Source organism: Lemur catta, chromosome 1 (assembly GCF_020740605.2).
Source record: "Lemur catta isolate mLemCat1 chromosome 1, mLemCat1.pri, whole genome shotgun sequence".
Lineage (NCBI taxonomy): Eukaryota > Metazoa > Chordata > Mammalia > Primates > Lemuridae > Lemur > Lemur catta.
The window spans coordinates 221,684,001-221,701,164 of NC_059128.1; the positions used below are offsets into that span (position 1 = coordinate 221,684,001).

Below are 17,164 nucleotides of genomic sequence, written 5' to 3' on the forward strand. Positions count from 1 at the left end.
ACGGGGTCCTTCCCACTGAGGCAGGCTGCAGAACACAAGAGGGAGGAGGGAGTGGAGATGAGTTACAGGGAGGGAGGAACTCAGCCCACCTGAGGGACACTGTTCTTTAGGTGAAAAGATGAGGTTGCCTGTCCAGGGTCAGAGATGGCTTGGGGTGCTGAGGAGAGAGGAATGGAGCCGCTCCTGGAGAGCTTCCCCAGAGAATGAACAGCACAACTGTGCACAAACGAGCTTCAGTGTTGGTGACAGGCTCTGGGACACAGGGGAGCACCGTGGACAGCTCTGGCCATGGTGTAGAGCTAGCGCATGGTGCAAATGGGGAGGGCCTGAGAGGGATGTCCAGCTGGACTGTGAGATCCCAGAGAGGAGGGAAAGGCATGTGTTTTGTTCCTCTGATATCCATCCACTCCCAAGTGAGACGGGCTACCAGAAAGAGTCAAAGGTAAGGGACTAAGACCACAGACAGACATATCAAGGGCCAAGATCCCAGATGTGCATGACCACGGTGGGAGGTGGAGGACATTGGTGCCGAGGAGGCTGAGCAGCAATGAAGCTGTAGGATCTGACTGATAACTGGCATGGTGCTGACACTACAGAGGACAATAAACAGATGAAGAATGAGAACCCCTGCTAAAGGTAACGTAACAACAGTTCTGGGAGATGTTAATGGATACATGTGCGCACATACACACCCACATAATTTTTTAAGGGAATAAAGTTATTCCATAGTTTCGAAAATGCCAGGTTAAATAAATTTCTTCACTGCAGGACTTCCCAGAGCCTTAAATGGTTATGTGCTTTAATGGACACTGTGAACCTCCAAGAGGAAGAGCTACAATATGCAGCCTTTCCCAAACTTCTTTGAGAGTAGAGCCCCTTTTTCTTTGTAGAGGATCATCTTGTGAACTGCTGTTTGGTGGAACACACTGGGAAAGACTCGGGTCCAGAGTACAAAAGACTGCCACGGTGGCATAACGTTTCCCTGGGAACGATGGGAGACGACATTGGTGGGAGAGAAGGAGGCAGAGAGGGATCCTCCAGAGGTGGCCAAAGGAGGGTGTGTACGTACATGAAGGGGACAGGGCTGAGATGGCCCCTGCATGAGAAGGTGGGACCAAAGTCACAGTGGGTGCTGCGAGTGGGACTTGTAAGCCACACAAGTAAAGCCAGAGGCTGAGGGATGCCCTCGGGCTGTGAATGACAGAGGAGGACAGGGCAGGGCTGGAACAACGGACGCCCTGAGGGACAGCCACAGCCCATCTCACACTGGTGCACACACCCACACACAGAAGCTGCGGGACTTCCCTGGATGGCTCCGGATGGACATTCCCACGGCAGCACGGCTTCCTTTTCACCTGGCCACGGCCGGGGTGCTAGAAGGGGAGGGCGGGCACAACTAATCGTCTGTTTCTCTGCTCACCACCGTCCTTGCACTGCTTTCTTCTTCCCAGAAATGCAACTGTTATACCGCATTACTTAATTCAGGCTTTTTTCATTTTATTTCTGTGCTTTACCTTTTAAAAGCTCAGGATATAAATGTAAGGGGTGGTCTTTTTTTTTTTTTTTTTTGGTTTTTACTTTATTTTGTTTCTTTACATGCAGCCAGTCATTATCTCCCTGGCACCCTCAGTGTCCCTCCCAGCCATGCATGAAAGGGCAATGTTCCCTAAGCCCCAGAAGTTCCTGGCACCACAAGTGCAGATGAATAAGGCTTACCCCAGGCTGCTCAGCTCACATCCGCACATGGGAGTGGGCTGTACACCCCCAGATCCTTTTGTCCTGCTTGGGGAAGTTTCTATCTGCCTCATCCCTGACTGCCTTCCCTACGCGCTGCTTCTGTGAGCTCCATTAGGACAACTCCCTACTGCTTGGGAAGGTCTTTTCGGGGCTGGCTGGGCCCAGCCCCAGGGCTCTGACTGAATTTACATGGGCAAAAATGAACCATGAATATCAAGGGCCCCTATGTCAGCTAGAGTATGCCATGTCTACACTCACATGCCCCAATCTGGTATGGAACAGGATGGTACTCAGAGATTATGCTTTAAATCCAGGAAGACCTCCTGAAGGAGGCAAAGTGGGAACTAACTTGGGAAGGAGAGAAGAGGCTCGAACTGGCAGAAGGTGTGGGGAAGGCACTGCAGAGGGGAGGAAGTGTTAGGCACAAAAGAAATGGAAAGGCTAGCAGGATACCCAGGGGACAGAAAGGACATTAGGTTAACCAAGTACCATAAAAAGAAGGAGGACAAGGCCAGGCATGGTGGCTCATGCCTATAATCCCAGCATTTTGGGAGGCCGAGGTGGGAGGATTGCTTGGGCCAGTTAGTCTGAGACCAGCCTGGGAAACATACCAAGATCCTGTCTCTACCAAAAATAAAATTTAAAAAAATTAGCCAGGCATGGTGGCATGCACCTGTAGTCCCAGCTACTCAGGAGGTTGAGATGGGAGGATCACTTGAGCCTAGAAGTTTGAAGCTGTGGTGAACTGTGATCATGCCACTACACTCCAGCCTGGGAAACAGAGCGAGACACTGTCTCTTAAAACAAAACAAAACAAAAAAAAAAGGAGGAGGAGGACAAGATCAGAATTGGTTCTCCAGGGGGCTGTGGGCCATGTCCTTGGGAGCCCCGGCCATGGGCATCAGCAGAAGTCAGAGGCCTGGCACTGCTCAGTGGCCTCCAGGGCTTCTACACAAGTTCTTCCTCTATGCTCAGCAAGCACTCAGAATCCAAGCTTACAAAGGCTTTGGAGGTTGTCTTACCTGCGCCTCTACCCAGCCTGAAATCACTGCTACATAATCCTGCCAGGGAATAATGGCCTACTATATATCATGGCAAAGACTCTGCAGATGTGATTAACTGAACCATCTTGAGATGGGAAGATTATCCTAGATTATCTGGGTGGACCCTAAATGTAGTCACGGTATCCTTAAAAGAGAGAGGCAGAGGGAGATTTGACACAGACAGAAGAGGAAAAGACAATGTGACCACAGAGGCAGAGAGCACAGCGATGTGGACACATGCCAGGGAATGCCAGCAGCCACCAGAAGCTGGGAGAGGCAAGGAACAGATTCTTCCCTAGAGCCTGTGGGGGGAGCACAGCCTTGCTGACACCTTGACTTCAGCCCAGTAAAACTGACTGCTGGCCTCCAGAGCTGAGTTAATAAATGTTTGTTATTATAAGCCAAGTTTGTGGTGATTTGTTACAGTGTCAATGGGAAACTAATACACTACCTTAACAAATACAAATGGCTGTGTTCCAATAAAACTTTATTTGTAAAAACTGGTAGCTGGCCCCCAGGCTATAGATTGCTGATCCCGCAGATTAGACATTAAGAGGTTCAGGTGTACAAGATGAGTAAGAGAGAGAAGTTAGGAATAAATATTTGGAAGCCACTATTCAGAAACAAACAACAACAACAAAAAACCCTAAATACACTCACTTGATTTCCCTTTCCAGGAAAGAGAGATAAGGAGGGGCCAAAAAAATGTTTTGATCTCCTGTCCATGACCCTCTCAGAAATGAACCCAAATAAACCTCAGGGAATGCACCAAGTGCACAGACTTCCAGATGGAGCATCTTTCAAGGGGCCTCAGTGGCTCCTGCCAGGCCAGGGAGGGTGAGGCGGTGTGGCGTGTGTGTGAGGTGTGTTTAGGGAACCCACCCCTGGTTGCGAGTGTCCTCTAGAATATCCAGCTGAGACCAGAGCTCTCCTTTCTCCTTCTGTTTTGCTCTGTGGAAAGGAAGCAGCTGCCCTGAGCATAACTTCCACCCCCACTTCTCTCTCACTGGCACACGAAGAAGTGAATTCGGAATGCATGTGCACACACACAAATTCTCCAGGTCCGTTACAAAGGAAAGTTCCACACATACTCACCAGACACGAAGGCCACTTTTTCCTTTAGGATGGGAAGGACATCAGAAGCTTTCAAACCATCATTCCGAAAAGACCCTGTGGGACAACATAACAGAAGGAATCAGGGTGAGAGAGGCCAGCTGGCGGACTCCCTGGGTCCCACCCTCAGCCTCACAACCCTGTCATTGTTCAGAAGGTTCTACCTTGTTCAGGCCCTACAGCACAGCCCAGCGGACCAGGAGATGGTCCACAACAGAAGGACACTTCCACGTAATGCCAGGCCACAGGGGTGACCAGGGCTGCAACCTCCCAGGTCCTTCTCAAGGAGAGGATGGTCCGAGTTACCTCCCACCAAGTGTACAAAGCCCCATGTCCTGGGGCCCACAGTGATGTCCCTGTTGCTGTTGAGCAACTTGAAGATGAGGGGCTTTTAAAAACTCATTTTTGTACCCTAGTGCCTAGCGCAGTGTCTGGTAGACAGTCAGCACTCAGTAAATATCTGTTGAGGTAGTTAATTAATATCAAGATGGATTACAATGCCCTAAATAATGCTTCTTGTCTTTCCTCTAAGTGGCACAGTGACTATTAGTCTTCATTTCACAAAGGGAAAAAGTGAACCACAGAACTCCCACAGATGGAAGCAAAGTTGATGACAATATCTTCTCCACCCTTCTTCCTCCTACCAGAGATATCATCATCCTCTGTCCACAATGGACAGGAGGTAGGGAGACACAGATCTCCTGGGAAAGACATGCATTGCCTACTGTAACTCGTTCTCTTTCTAAATCTTGCTTCTCAGTTGGAAAGTCCTTGTTAAGGTCTCGCTGAGTTCCTGCTAGGGGGCTGAAGGCAGAGGCTTGGGGCTCACAAAGAATGGAAAATAACCACGTGCCTGGAGAAACAGTAGCCTCAGGAGGCAAAGGACAACCCAGCCCAGCGTGAGATGTGTGGGAAGGCAGGACCCAGCTTACACGCACACACAAAACCCCAGGCTAGCACACTCTACCCCTATCATTTAACCCCAGCACCCCACGAGGGCTCTCGGGGAGAACCACCCACACTCGTAGCGCTTGGAGCTGTAACTGAGGCCTCTGTTATGTGTCACCATGAGGGACACGGCACAGATGGACCCTGGTGAGCGGTTCTCGGTCAGCTCAGTAAGACAGAACCAGGGACCATGGACACCCTGCTGGTGCCTTTCTCTACTGGGAACCCAAATCTGACAATCTACAGAGGACAGCAACATGCTGAGCAGCACCATCCCACTCAGCCCCTCAATCTCTGAACATCGACTGTTTCAAGAGACCCATCTGGGAATTCTGGCAACAACCCAGGATTAAGATCACTGGCCTAGGGGAGGGAAATGGGCCTATTGCACACTCAACCAAGCAGGAGGAGAGCTGTGTCGCCAGAATGTCAGTTTCTGTGGTCAAAGGTCGTGCCCTAAGGTACAACAAACTTCCAAAGTATCTCTGACCATTTCATCTATTTCTTCTTTTTCTTTTGTTACCAAATGAAGACAGCGAGCCTTTTTATTCATAAGTTGCTTCTTTTTACAAATTGACAGAGAACCAGCTACAAGGCTCACTTTGAGAAGACCTTAAACAACAGAAGAAAAAAGCAACACTATAAAAAGAAAGCTCTAACTTCAAAGATTATAGGCATTGTTTTATTCTTTCTATCCTTGGTTTCTACAGATATTTATGCTCTAATCTTATTTTCCACACAGAAAGCAACTAAATCTCACCAATAAAGACTAACTAGGATCAATATAAATTATATAGAATTTACAGGTAGATATACAGAATGTTTTCATCCTCATGCACTAAGGTGGCACTTCAGCTTCCTTGGCAGGAGGAGTCCTATTAGGCTTTATTCACCAGACAAGTGTCATCTTTAACTAGCACATGAGTTGCTTGTGTAAAATGATGCTTCCACACCAAAATAAATTATTTTCATATGCAAAATATACCTTTCTATACATCAGTTTTAAAACACTTTCCTCTACATCACTATGCATTCTATTAATTTCTACAGAAAAAAAGTAATATGAAAAGTTAAATTTCAGTCTTGTCTTCTTCTGGGTTATTTATAAATTCAAAAACAGCAGGCCCAAACTAATGAGATTTTACTGTATAAACAGAGTCCACATAACCCTCTTCTCTCCTAAACTCTTGTCCTATTTTTCCAACTGCCTTTCCTCTCCCCCTGCTGTGTTAAACTATACAAGAGGGCCCTAATTCCAAACAGTCCCCACACTTTAAGGGTTTCAAATCTGCTATAATGGAAGAAAAGGTTCCTTGTCCTATGCCCTCCCCACTCCCAGAGAGGGAGAAGCAGCTCCAGATCTCATCCTTCACACGTACTCATTGTCCCCCACTCCTCCTCCCCGCCCGGTCCAGGGCCTGAGGGAAAGCACGCAGCTTGTCCACGCAGCCTGCAGTCATGGGCTCCAGTACACAGCAGTATCTTGAGATGGGCTGTTCTGAGATTCCTAGGGCTTCCATTTCCCAGGCCAGAGTCCTTCTCCACCCAATTCAGACCACTGCTGGGCTACCTGCCTTGTTGTGTGCCCACCATAACACCACCTAAAGTGTCCAGATTTACAAAATCCTTAACTAGGGGATAATCATTTCCAATAACAGCAACACGATTTTTCACATTATAAAAGGATTTGCTCCAGGGTCTCTGTAAATAAAAGTTCTTTAGTGACTTGAATTAATTTTCCATTTGCCAAAAAATTGAATTACAAATAACTTTTCAACAATATATGTATTATGTAAAGCCAAGTAGAGCTAAACTAATTAGCCCAGCAGCTCATAAATTGGTGACCTTGTGTAGAAAACCTATTTGCACTGGCTGAAGATCCTATGTATCAATTCCCCCAGGGCCCTTGTGAGACCAGCTGCTGGAATATATAATAACGGGTAAGTTTATTGAATGCCAACTGAAACAGGACCAATGACATGGCAACATCTCTTCACTATCAGGTACATGCTTTGGTAGACTCATAGTAAATGTTCAATAAATATTTGATGAAAGAATAAATGAATGAATGAAATGTTAACCCTTCGTAAAATGAGTTACAGAAGGTCAGTGGCCTCATCTGTCACATCAAGCACTGGTGATCTGAGCAGATAATCTCCAGGGTATCACTTAGCTCTAATACTCTGAGACTTTCTAAACCTTTTCTTCATATTTATTGGCCTTTAAGATCTTCAGTTTGTCAGATCAATATGCTTTGAAAGGAAGTACTGGGAACAAACTCTCTAACAAGATTTACTGTACCTTGGGAGGATAACAGGACCCTTTCCTGGCTTCCCAGCCCATTCTTTTCCAGAATCAGTTCAGGGGTTGGAATGCTGAAGGCAGGTCAGGTCATTTTGCAGGTAGCCCAACTTGCCAAAATGAGAGAATAGAGATGGAAGAACTTCTGTGAGGCATACACACCTTGAAGGAAGCAGGCTCACACTGCAATTGCTATTTCTAACACAAAGTATATGTGATACCACTATTAGACTATAAACTCTAGGCCAGTCATAGACCAGAGTTTCCTCCTTTAAAATGAAAGCCTGTTGAACAGTAGGCTCCTTACTACCTTTAAAGGAGGCCCAAGAAGAAATAAAAATTCCTAAGCTCTTGGAGTTACCACAGGAAACAAACAAACAAACAAAATCAGAGGGCACCCTTACAGACCTGACCCAATGTGTGTGTTGTGCTTCTTCTTAAGGACAAAGGCATGCTTCACTGGCATTCAGTGCTAATCCCACCCCATTCTGTCCTGCTGCTGTCAGAATTACAAGCCTGCTGTTCTGTTAATTAGCAAAGTTGAAATGCTCTGCATCTATTAGGGAAGTACAAATTACCACCACCATCTCTCCAGGATCTTCCAGCATGGGTCTTCTCCAAGCCCCACTTTGCTCTTCCTTGCTCCAAATGTTTTATGCTTACATTGTGGCTGCCTGTTCCTTTTCACATGTTCCTAGTCGCCATTTCCCCGTGGGAAAATGCCAATCAGCTTCACCCAGGCTCCCAGCCTCTGCGTGGCCCCACATGGCAATGGCAGGCCTGGCCCTTGTGCCAAGGGCCCTGTCCATAGTTTTGTGGGTCTGGAATAGCAGTGAATCCCTCAGGGCAGCAGGGGATTCACCACTATTCCACGTGAATAGCAGTTGTGTGTGCTCCATGCTGACTTCCTTCAGAAAGCAATCCTGGTTTTAATAAGCAAAGAAACAAACTGGGTGAGCATTTATTGAGCATTTAGAGGTACAAGCTTCCAGAGTACCCATGAATTGCTCTTTGTTTCCTTTTGGTACTCAGTCACACCCCTTAATTTGCACTTCCTTAGAAGTTACTATGTAAGTATTGTAACATTGCTTCCAGTACGCCTAAGCAGTTCCACTTCCACCAAGAACACTGCACATTGACCAATGCTCAGGTTTCTGCCTCTTCTTTCTACTCTGTCCCTTTGGTATCCAGCAGAACAGCCTTGCTCAAAATGGCACTGAGACACCGAATGATGTGCTGTACAAAAGAGACCGGGCTTACTATTGAGAGTTCTAAGAGTTCATTTGGCTAGACCTTAGTTTGGTTGTAATTTGGACATTTTCCTATTCCCAAGGTCATTCTTTCATCCAGTCTTTATGGAGCACTTACTGTTTCCTAGGCCTTATGTGGTGATCCTAAGACAAACAAGAAATGGACCCTGCTCTCTAGGAGGCCTCCAAGCTGAGGAGGACAAGCATGCAAGTAGGACAACCAGAGAGCTGTTGTCAGAGACAGGACATCACCTGTACGCAATGCAAGAGGGTGCAAAGGAAAGGCTTACTAAAGGTGAGTCCTCAAGCCTTGCTACTCAAAGTGATAAGCATCACCTAGAACCTTGCTAGAAAGACAGAATCTCAGGTCCCACCCCAACCTACAGAATCAGAACCTGCATTTTAACAAGAAACACTGTTGCATCGTACGTTACATTTTGGGAAGCTCTGTACTAAAGTATCTCTTTTCATTCCAGAGTTGCTTCGGAGGCAAAGATAAAGAAAAGCATCCTTCAGCCTGGCCTAAATAGGACTCTAAAATCTCATCTAGTACTTCTCACTGCTCCTGCCCCCATCATTTCAAGACCCCTCACCACTGCCCAGGGATCCAAGAGATTCAGCCATTACCCTGTTACCATTGCTAAAATTCAGCTCTAGAATAAAAAAGCTCTCTGGGAGATAGATAATTTCCCCCTTCGGGGCATTAAGACTAGACATGTTTTATTTTTTGGTGGCAGGAATGTTTATGAATGACGCCTATCCAAGCTGCTCAGAATTCTGGTAGCTTAAACCACTCCTTCATGTATCAGATACTTTAATTTCACAACAAATATTCCTCCCTGCTCTCAGAGCTCTGCCTTCTCTAACTGCTCTTAGTACCACAGATACTGTCACTGATCTTATCTACAGACAAAGATGCCATTTCTGAGTTAGCCTGTAGGACAGAGGAGCCTGCCAGTTTATGCCACTTTATCTTACATTTACCCCCACTACAGACGCAAAGCCCTAAACCCTGGGAAATACTGGACAAGAAACACAGGAAGGTGTCCTCACCTGGGGAGCTCCACATCAGAGAGTGCTCATCTCAGGCATTTCTCTCCCTTGGAGGGGAAACCCAGTTTTGGCCCTCTGAGAGTTTCCGGCCTAATAAAATACTCAGTACCCATTTTCCCTGACACTAGGAAGCTCTATATAAAAAACAAATTAAGATTCTGAGATTTTGATAAAGACCTTCCCACCTTGCCCCAACCTGACCATCCTTTACCCTGGTGCCATCATCACTGAGGTTACCCAAACAGAAACCGGGGAAGCACCCTGGGCTCCCCCCACTCCTTCACCACACATATCGACTCAGTTGCTGAGCTCTGTTGATTCTACCTCTTAAACCTCTCCCTAACCTATCATTTCCTCTGTGCTGTTTCCCTGACCTCCCCATCAAGTTGAGCTGTCCCTGGTTGTACCTTATACTCTATCACTCCTGAATGGCATTTATGTATTTTCATTTTACTCCCTATTAACTGATCCTGATGCCTTGAGGGTAGGGACCATGTTGTCTACTCTTTGTTTTACCCCAACATCTAGCACAGTGCCTGTGACACAAAAGGGACTCAAGAAATACCGATACTGAGCACACACAGGTCCTAAGAAGACAGAGTAAGAGTGGAAAGTTGGAGGTGATCCACCAGGGCAGGCTCCCCAGAGGAGGTGATATTTGAACTAGGTTTTAAATAAGGGAAGGGCCAAGGAATAGTGGGAAACAGCATATGCCATGGCAGAGAAGAAGGGGCAAAGAAACTGCATGCCACAGATGAAGAGCGTTTACTGACTGCACGGAAAAGCAGAGTTAGAGTGATGGAAAGGAGGGCTTGGAGGAGGTGGGCGGGCTCTGTGATCCAACTCTCAGTAGGGCAGACTCCTGGGAAGGCATCAGCAAAGATGTGGCTGCAAGTGCCTTCAGAGACTCAGAGAGCGGGGTTGATGCTGCAGCAAGGGGCAGAGCTGGGTGGAATCCGGCTGGTCCAGAGCAAGCCTGTAGCTCCTGAATAGGGCTGGGCCCAGCAAGTTCTGACCCCAACCTCCTGGTCACATTCTGCCATCTTCAAGGATGGAGAAGGTTGGGACATGTGGCCTCTGCTGAGGGTGGTGGTGGAATGTGGAGCTGGGGGCACTGCAACTTTGTCTCTTTTGGTCTTCTCCCTAAGTCCCAGGAGAGCCAGGAAGGATGTTTGCGAGTTACCTCCTGGGACCTGCCAGGCCAGGGGCAGGCTGTGGTTTGCATAAGACGTCACGAAGATATGATATGGAACGGAATTGTAAAGGGAAGAGACTTAAGGTCATGGCCCCTTCTGTGTAGAAAACGGATGGGCAAAGCCCATGGGAGAAGACACTGTCAGCGTACCAGGGGGTGGTAGGGAACCTGTTAGTGGGCAAGATCTTCATTCCTCTCGTTCTCCTTTCTCTCATCCCCTCCTTTCCAAGGTTGACACAAGAGGAGAGAGAGGTGGCAAGAGTCGGAGAAAATGATAAAGAAAAGGGGGTGAGAACAAGAGCTAAAGAGCTGGAGCAAAAGATACATATGCATACACATGTGCATGCAGAAATGGAGGTGAATGTTTCTCTCTCCTCTTTCCAGATGCTAATGAGCTATTGAGGAAACTGCCTGTTGAAAAACTCCTCCAGCAACTATAAATAAGTTCCTTGGAGCTCTCCTTAAAACAACTACCACTGAGACAGGAAGTGTGTCCTGAGAGGAAAGAATAAACCTGGCAGAGAGAGAGACTAGGCGGCTTGATGTCAGCAGCAGAACACCCAACACGGTGTGGAGAGCCACACGCCTCTTCCTGACCTTGGAATCCATCGTGCACAATGAGGCCAACTCCCCACAGTCGTTGTCCCTCATCACTGCCATCCAAAAATGTCAAACAACCCGGAACCATCCCTCCTCCCCAGGTGGCAGCCTCTATTAGCCTGATGTCAATGCAAAACGGGAGAGGGGAAAAAAGGGTTCTTTCCTTGTGAGTTGCTAAATATTGAGCTTTTCTAAGCAAACTGACCAGGCCTCATGCAAGGTGAGGCAGTAGCCAGGGACCTGACATGGTAACCAGATTGGGTAGTCTTTAAGCTGGAGAGAAGCAAAGTCCACCTTCTCTCAACTCTGACATGTGTTTAAACTTCATTTCTCAAAATAACCATTTTCTGCCCTGCACTATAGTGAGCTGTATCCTTTCCCCAGGGCACCTTTCCCCCTGCTCCACGATGCCCAGGCTGGGCTCGTGCCTCCTTCTCTGTGTATCACATGGCGTGTCCCTCACTGTTATGCCACTGTCCACTACCAGATCTGGCTCACTCACTAGATCCTGAGCCCCTTACGGGCATGGACTGGTGCTCACATCAGTATCTTCAGTGCCTGGCACACAGCTGGTGCTCAGTGAGTGACCCAGAGCTGAGTCTTTCCCATCCACAGTGCCGTGGTGCCTTCCCTAGCAAAGGTGCTTAACATAGTAACTGCTGTGCCTCCACCTCTGGTCCCTCTCTGTGCTTATTTCTACTCCCACTCTCATGCTGCTACATGCACTGTAATTGTGGCCAATTTCAATACTAACTTCCTAAAGTCAATATTAGATATAAAGGCCTGGTTAATGGGCTACTTTTGAAGAGCAGAAATTTGTAACACTTGCCATTGCTAAATTAGCTCCATTAAAGATCACTAATAATTAGCACTTTAAACACGTGGGTAACGCCTCTCTAAGCCCAGCTAATGAGCAAACCCTTTCTGTTTATTCTTCACAAGATTTAATATTAGCTCAAGTTGAGACCTCAGCTGCAATACCCACAGGCTCGCTCGCTTACTCGTCCTCCCGCCCTCCCTCCCCTGAGAAGTTGACATCCCGAGTGTAATTCAGACACAAGATAATGGCCATTTCAAAAGTGGTAATATCCACCCACCACTTTTTTTTTTAACTGATTCTTTTCTAACTGACCAAGTTTATTTAAAGTGCTCATGCATCAAGGGTAGTGGTGATGGTGGTAGATTTATTGTCTTTTTTGTTACACTGAGCATTGGTCTTGGAAGGGTCCTCACAGTAACAGAGAACATTAGCCTGTCAGTGATGAATATGAGCCAACTGTTGAACGTTAGCAGCATATTTGCTGCTGTATTTAGAGAGAGTTACAAAGGTGCTCAGAGGCAAAAGGTGTGTGCTGTGGAAGGTCAGCCATATATAAAAGGTTTGCTCCTCAGCACTCTCACTCTCAGTCCCCCTCCTTTGCCCAGCATGACTATCAATAGTACTTAATTTAGTCAGGGCACAAAGACTAGTTAAAGATGAAATTGCTGATATGAAAAGCCAACTTTGGGCCCTGTCATTATGGAAGGCACACTTGCAGGCATCTACACATGAAACGGCCCAGCACCTCTCCTCCCACTACCCCCCACCAATCCCCATGGCCTGAGATTCAGGTGTGGGTGGCATTAAAGCAACAATGGCTGATGGCAGAGCTCAGGGCAGGAGACCCTTGTGGGCAGCCCCTGCAGCAGTCCCTCTCACCCTAGCCCAGAGCTTCTCCCTGCTCCCATCCACTCCTTCTGATCCCATAACTGTGCCTCTCCTGTCACAGTGTAACCACTACAACCATCTGTGAGAGCAACATCGTGGGTACACACTGGGTACGGACTGGACACAGGTCCACCACAGTAGGGCCAAAGTAACAACCAGGTTTGCAGAACTGCAGGTGCAGCCTGAGAGGTGAGCAGGACACATCCAAAGGTCATATTACTGAACAAACTAGCAAATTAAAACACCCTCTCCCCTTTCGAGCATGTGCGTGCTGCTGTCCTTGGTCCTGAAGTAGTGTGTAGTCACTACACGGAGTGGCTGCTGTCCAGGCTGTCCCAGGATATGTGAAACAAATAAGAAAGAGGCAGAGATAAAAGAGACATTAAGATATATCAGGGAGATAAATGTGAAGAAGCATTGGAGGAAAAAAAATACAGCAAGATTACTAAAGAGAGTAAAAAGGTTTGCTTTGGTATTGTTTTTGAACAATTGCAGTAAACAAGAAAGAAAGGTCTGTGCACATACCCCACAGACAAACACACATAGCTCCCATGGAAATGAGACAGCAGGAACCCCGTATGGCCCCAGTACAATGTTTAGGTTTCTGGATAAACTGGCCAGCCATATCTGAGGTAGCTGGGTTGGCCATTGAAAGATTCCCTAGAGTTTTAAGCAAGTTTTTAGTCTCTCCCTAAGTTATTGCATTGGGTATCTAAGCATATCCAGTTCAATTCAATAAATATTTATTAAGTAACTACATGTTCCAGGCAAAGTTTCAATCACTGTGGGTACAAAGGTTAAACAATACAGGGTTCCTGGCCTTAAGGGACTTCTAATTTAGGGAGAGAATCACACACATCAACAGGCAATTTCAATATTATGTAAGAAATATAATATAGAGGTACAAATACTCAGATAATCCCAAAGAGATAATAAAACTACAGCTCTAAAAAAGTGTCTAAAATGTGAAAAAGCAGTAACTAGAGAAGAGGCAAAAGGTTATGGGATTATCATCAAAGTCCTGGATTGGACAGGATAGTGGTGAATATTGAGGCCTCTCTGATGGGCATAGGGGAGCAGAAGAGAGTAACTAAGACAGTGGTTTTTTTCCCCATGACCTAGACCCTCTCCAGAGTAACAAAGGGACAAGTTAATGTTTGCCAGTGATAAGCAACAAAGCTTTCCCTATGGACCTAGCATAGTCAGAACCCAGAATAAGCTGGGAAATGCCCACAATCAGGAGAGAGTCCAATTCATGATGCCTGCTATTTCTCTAGAAAGAAGCATAACAAAGCCAAGTGCTAAACAGGAAATCAGGGTTGATCTGAATATCTCATGAAGCTAAAACCCTTATCCAGAATTATGGGAAAAAACGAGAAGCAGGGAGATGTCTGCAGAGGGTGACCTAGGTAACCCTCAACTCTGCTCACCAGAGGAGAGACTAAGCTGTACATTCCTGGAACACCTGGTAAACTGAGGCATGCCTCCAAACCTTGCCTCAAATATATATGTGGTGGAGGAGGGCCACAAACATCATGAAATGGTATGCAAATCATTTTGCATGTATGGCTATATGTGTGCATTTTTCTGAAAGAGAATCTGCATAAGACCGGTTTTCATCGATTTTCAAGCAGGTCTATGGCTCCCTAAATGGTTGAGAACCACTGGTCTGAGGCAAAGTCAAAATTATACCTTACAATTTACCTTGGGTTCTAACCACCAGATCCTATCACCCAGCCTCCCTCAAAGCCCACTTTCTGACACTCATGACTTAGCATGAACCCAATGCTGTGGTTGGGCTGGCAGAGAAAGAATTATGAAATGATTAGACTCCTTGGCTTATATAGAAGGAAACTGAGGCTGTGAGGGAGCAGTAAAGACTGTGGGCAGGATACTGTGCTCTAAGGATAAGCTTTATTAGAGGTGGTTCTCTCTCATTACAGAGTTACGGAGGGCTGGAAGAATTGAGGTTAAGCACAAAATAAGTTTAATACACACTTAGGCAGTGCCTTTCCTGGAAGCCTTCTAAATTGAAGAGACCTCTGCTAGCAGAGAGATGACTATTTGACGCAAGACCCCTCCTGGATCCATGACTCTAGGTCAAGATTAGAGCCAGCAAAGGGAATTTGCAAACTTATTTAACAGACCCCCAGGAGCCTGGGTCATGGCAGGATAAGAAAAGGGTTCTCAAGTATTTCTAGTCAGGCAGCCAGAGTAGGGCATCCCTGGCTACTGTCTGCTCAACACACTGTATTCTGTATGAGATTGTGAGCTCTCCCAGGACAAGGGTGCCTTGAGAGGCAGCTCACATCCCTGAGTTAAGCACAGGCTTGGATTTAGACAGAAGTGTGGCTCCCAGTTCCAGTGACTATCAGCTGTGTGCTTTTGGACAACTTAACCTTTCTGCATCTTTATTTCCTCATCAAGATAAGAATATCTACTTCATAGGCTGTTGTGATGATTAGGGGAGAAATCCTGTTTGAAGGTACCAGACACATAGCTGATACTAAGTAAACACAACACTCCTTACCTCTTCCCTATTCATCTTGGTATCTTCTGCATGGGGCCTGACACATAGTAGATGCTAAATAATAAGTGTCGTTGATTACATGAATGTATGAGTAAATGAGTAAGTGATTGAAGTAAACTCAGATAATGGCAGCTAAAAACTGCCTCATCTTCCCCCTGCATACCTGTAAGCCACACTGCTCATACCCATGTATGTGGTTCCTCTGAATTTGTATTATTTTCCTCTTCTACCCAGTCTAGGCTATTTGGTGAGCACTCCAACCACTCTTGTTCCAATAGCCACATTCCCCACAAGTAAAGGAAAGCCCCCTGTTCCAAAAGGGAGACCAGCTGCTCAACTGGTGGTATGCTTGCCCCTCCTCCTGTGTCCAGAGGGCCAAGGCCATGGGCGCCCCTCCCACACCAGCATCTACGGGTTGGCACCTGTAGCCAGCAGGCCTTGTTCCTTCTTTTCCCAGTGCCTCTTCCACCTGCCCTTATGAGGTTAGGTTCTGCAAAACATACGCAGGTCCAGGTGGCATTTCTGAGAAGCATGCCTGCTGAAAACATCCCAATAGCAGGGCCACCCTCTGAGATGAGGCAGCCCCCAAATCTACCTGTAGGCAACCTTCAGAAATCCATGAGGAGAGCTCTGAGGAGATTCTGTGCCCTGTGGGTCTTTTCCTTGGTTGGCCTGGAGTTGTCAGGCTATTATGAATGGGGGGAGTTCACAGAGAAAGAAGAGCTAGAGAGGTTAAGTTGCCCCTTACACACAGAGCTAGGTGAGGAGGCACAGGGGAGTGGTGAATACAAATCCAGGTGAATCAGACCCTAAAATCTATCTGCTACATGTAGAATAAATGTCCCCAAGTTGCTTAGATCCTCAGTTTCTCGCTCTCCGAAATGATTTCCTCATCAATTCTCCAGCACTCAAAATTTTCCCCAGTAATCTGAACAGAAGACCTCCAGGAGGCTGGGACTCCCTGTCTTCTCCAGCTCCCTGGAAAAGAGGAGTCCCTGTCATGATCAGGGAGCCAGGAGGTTGTCCTGCCCTTGGATAAATGTGCACATGTGCTCAGAACACAGCTAAGACCAGAATAACGGTAAGTCAAGGAGTAGAGAGGTTTATTGCAGCTTTATACTATTGAAAAGTCAGAAACAACCTACATATTCAACCACAGGGGATTGGTTAAATAAACTATGGCATATCTACTCAAAGCACCCATTAATTGTTATACTATGAAGAATAACTAATGCCTTGGGAAGCTTCATGATACTTTGTTAAGTGGGAAAATCAGATTACAAAACAATATATACAATGTTATCCCAATCATATATGTTCTATGTCTATGTATATATTTAAAAATCACATAAATACATGAACACATGGTTATCTCTGGAAAGTGGGATTATGGCTTTTATTAATGTTTCTTTTTTTGTTTTTTTCTGAGACAGGGGGTAATTCTGTTGCCCCAGCTAGAGCGCAGTGGTGTCATCACAGCTCACTGCAACCTCAAGCTCCTAGACTCATGCAATCCTCCTGCCTCAGCCTCCCAAGTATCTGGGACTACAGGCGTGTGCCACCACATCCAGCTAATTTTTACTATTTTTTGTAGAGATGAGGTCTCACTATGTTGCCCAGGCTGGTCTCGAACTCCTGTCCTCAAGCTACCCTCCCACCTCGAGCTCTCAAAGTTCTGGGATTACA

General features: G+C 46.5%; 1 protein-coding gene across 1 annotated transcript in view; it reads right to left on the bottom strand.

Annotated features, from left to right (window-relative positions):
* The window catches only part of LOC123630466 (kalirin), a 457,953-nt gene that overhangs the window by 267,757 nt on the left and 173,032 nt on the right, over positions 1-17,164 (bottom strand). Inside the window, exon 2 of the mRNA XM_045540114.1 lies at positions 3,876-3,950. Within this exon, the coding sequence (XP_045396070.1) occupies positions 3,876-3,950 (75 nt within the window). The remainder of the gene's footprint in view (positions 1-3,875; positions 3,951-17,164) is intronic.